General features: G+C 37.9%; 1 protein-coding gene across 1 annotated transcript; it reads left to right on the forward strand.

Annotated features, from left to right (window-relative positions):
- The first annotated feature begins 991 nt into the window (after positions 1–991).
- On the forward strand, positions 992–2,059 carry LOC131428637 (uncharacterized protein K02A2.6-like). The gene is made up of 2 exons (XM_058592683.1): positions 992–1,463; positions 1,968–2,059. The coding sequence occupies exons 1-2, from the start codon at positions 992–994 to the stop codon at positions 2,057–2,059; spliced, it is 564 nt and encodes a 187-aa protein (XP_058448666.1).
- Positions 2,060–3,071: the final 1,012 nt, after the last annotated feature.

Raw genomic sequence — 3,071 nt, forward strand, 5'->3', positions numbered from 1 at the left:
AACGATTTTTGAAAAACGATGTTTTAGTAGGAATAAATATGTTGATCAATATGTCAACCTTCGCTCAATAAAAAAGCCCATAATTTTTTTAAATGCAGTCATTTTTCAGATTTATTAGATACAGAATCGAAGTCAATATTTTATGAGAATGCACCTTTTTTATAAATCGGAGTTCTCCATTGTGAAGTTTTTTATTTTAGGAATTCTTATGAAATTTTGATCAAATTCTTGTTTAATGTCAAGACAATGAGAGCAGTAGTTTTCGAAATATTATACAAAACAATATCGAAAAAATATCACTGGTACGCAAAAATACACATTTTTAATATTTTTTAGGTACGGTTTCTTATAATCAATAATGAGCCTAATTGTATTCAAGTTCCAATGTACAATTGCGAAAAATAATAAGACAATTGTCGTTTTGCAAACCATTATTATTTCTCATTGTCAATACTCATTACAGTAAAATGTTGTCATATTTAGATTATCTCATGGCGTTTTTTATTGAAAAACACTGGTGACGTGGATTGCTCTGCTTTTGCACTTTCGAGTAGAGATGGGCAAAACAGTTCATTTTAAAGAACCGTTCAGTGATGCAGAGTTCTGCTGAAAGAACTAGTTCTCCAGAGCCGTTTGTTCGTTCTTTTCATAGTTGGTTTGTTTGTTCAAAGACTGAACGAGAACTCACTTTTGTAAGCTTAAGCGAGGAAAAAAAGGTCCCTCGAAATAGAACTGAGGTTTCGTGACGAAACTTTCTTATTAGTACCGTTCTTGAAAAAAGGTTGAGCGAACTTAAAAAACAAGAAAAGATCCCTCGACTTTGAACTGAGGAACTACCGTTCTCGAAAAAAGAACTATAGCTTGTTCATTCTTTCAAAAGAACTAGTTCTTTTTAACCGTTCGCGAACGAATTGCCCATCTCTACTTTCGAGCAGAAACGGCAATGAAACACCATCAGAATATTGCATTTCTGCTCGAAATCTGCGGGTCTATGGACATCGCCACAAAAGAGAAAACAGCCCATCACGAAATCTACATGGTCGATTCGGATAGAGTAGGTAACCTGCTAAGCAAGAAATCATCAATGGAGTTAGGTATTGTGGAGATTCATGGTAAGATTTTTAACATTTCGGCAAAGGAAGAGCCTCCGATCGGAAAATTGAAAGGAGTGCAAGTGGAACTAAAAATCAATGCTGCCGTCAACCCGGTTCAACAACCATGCCGGAGATTACCGATACCGCTTCAGAAGCAGGTCGAAGAAAAATTAGAGGATTTACTGCGTCAGGATATCATAGAACCGGCTCCATTGTATATTTCTTGGGCTTCGCCTTTGGTAGTAACACCTAAAACCAGTGGCAGAAGCGTACGGTTATGCGTCGATATGCGACGAGCAAATAATGCCATCATGCCGGAACGTCATCCTCTGCCAACTTTCGACGAAATAATGCCATACCTTGAAGGATGTAGGTTTTTCAGTAAAAAAAAAACTTGGTGAAGACATTCCACCAAATTGATCTTACTCCGTCTTCGAGAACTATTACTATTACTCCAAATGCATGTTATAGATACAAAAAGTTGATGTTTGGAATGAATTGCTCTGCTGAGGTGTTTCAAAGAGAAATCGAACGTGTTTTGTGAGGACTGAAAGGTATTCATAGATGATATATTGGTTTTCGCTCGAACCAAAAAGGATCATGATGCAAGAGTGAAAGCGGTATTGTCACGATTGGAACTACATGGTAAATGGACAGTAAATCTAGAAAAATGCCAAATTGGAAAACCGTCTGTAATTTTTATGGGTCCACTGTCCCTGTCCAAACAAGGTATCTTGCACATGAACGACAAGGTAGACGCAATTCAACGCTTCAGGCATCCAAGAAACGTGAAGGAGCTGAGAATTTATCCCTAATCTGTCTACAATATCCTCTCCAATAAGAAATATGCTACATAAACATGCAAAATTGAAGATGCCGAAAAATGTTGTAAGGAGTGCATTGAATGTCAGTTGGTTGCACCTTGTGACAAGCCGGAACCTTTGCGAATTGAAGAACTTCTCTAAGCTCCATGGGTGCATCTGTCGAGAGATTTCTTAGGACGGCTGTTGAATGGGTACTATCTATTTGTCCTGATCGATCTCTATAGTCTCTACACGGTAGTTGAACCAACGACCCGTACCACATACAGTGAAGTCATTCGATACAACATTTCTACCGACCCCGGCGCGCATGATTGATCGGTGTGAAAATAGTCTAAGATTGCTGTCAGAGTGAAAGCGTCACGCGATGCGTCTAGGCGCGCATGCGAGCTAGTTGCATTTGATCAAAGGAAACCTGTCTGAGTGAATGCGATGCGACAACAATACATTGCATTGAATCGCTTCGCTTCGCATCGCGTTCCGCGCTCACTCTGACATCAACCTAACGTTGAAAACTCTTGATGGCGAAGTCTACAGGCGCAACACTTCACATGTGAAAGCAACAAGAGAATCATTGAACCAAAAGGAGGCTAACATCAGTATCGATAAAAATGTCGGAAATGGAAATACCAGACCACCACGTTTCTAAACGCTACCAAAGAGATTCGAGGATTATACGATGGAGGTTTGATAAAAATGCAGTAAAGATGTAGAAACAATTTCATTTATTTTATTAGAGAAACAGGCATATGTTGTGATTCGACTTGAAAAACTGCCAACACTTCTAGAGAAATAAAACTTGTACCGTACGCGTGTGTTTCTCTGTTGGCCCCAACAAGTACAATTTTCAGTTTTGCTACAATCTGATGTAATATCAATTACATGCATTGAGCTAAAAGAGTTGAATATTACTAGCATTATGAACGTTAGTTAGCTTAGCAAATGACCGATTTGTTATAATATTCATTATATTGCATTCAACTCATTTATTTCATTTTTATTGCATTTTTGCGCATGATATAACACCACCGAGCCCACTGTGCATTTTTCACACCACCACCACCAAAATAATAAAAAGTTTAGGAAATTCGCTAGATTTTTTTTTCAAATTGTGGTGGTTTCGGCTAAAGTTTTATAAAGTTTAATTGCTTTTATA

Source organism: Malaya genurostris, chromosome 2 (assembly GCF_030247185.1).
Source record: "Malaya genurostris strain Urasoe2022 chromosome 2, Malgen_1.1, whole genome shotgun sequence".
Classification (NCBI taxonomy): Eukaryota; Metazoa; Arthropoda; class Insecta; order Diptera; family Culicidae; genus Malaya; species Malaya genurostris.

Coding starts and splice junctions, on each gene's coding strand:
- LOC131428637 (XM_058592683.1), top strand. CDS start 992: ATGGACATCGCCACAAAAGAGAAAACAGCCCATCACGAAATCTACATG. Junction 1,464..1,967: donor AATGCCATACCTTGAAGGAT/GTAGGTTTTTCA, acceptor GCAAAATTGAAG/ATGCCGAAAAATGTTGTAAG.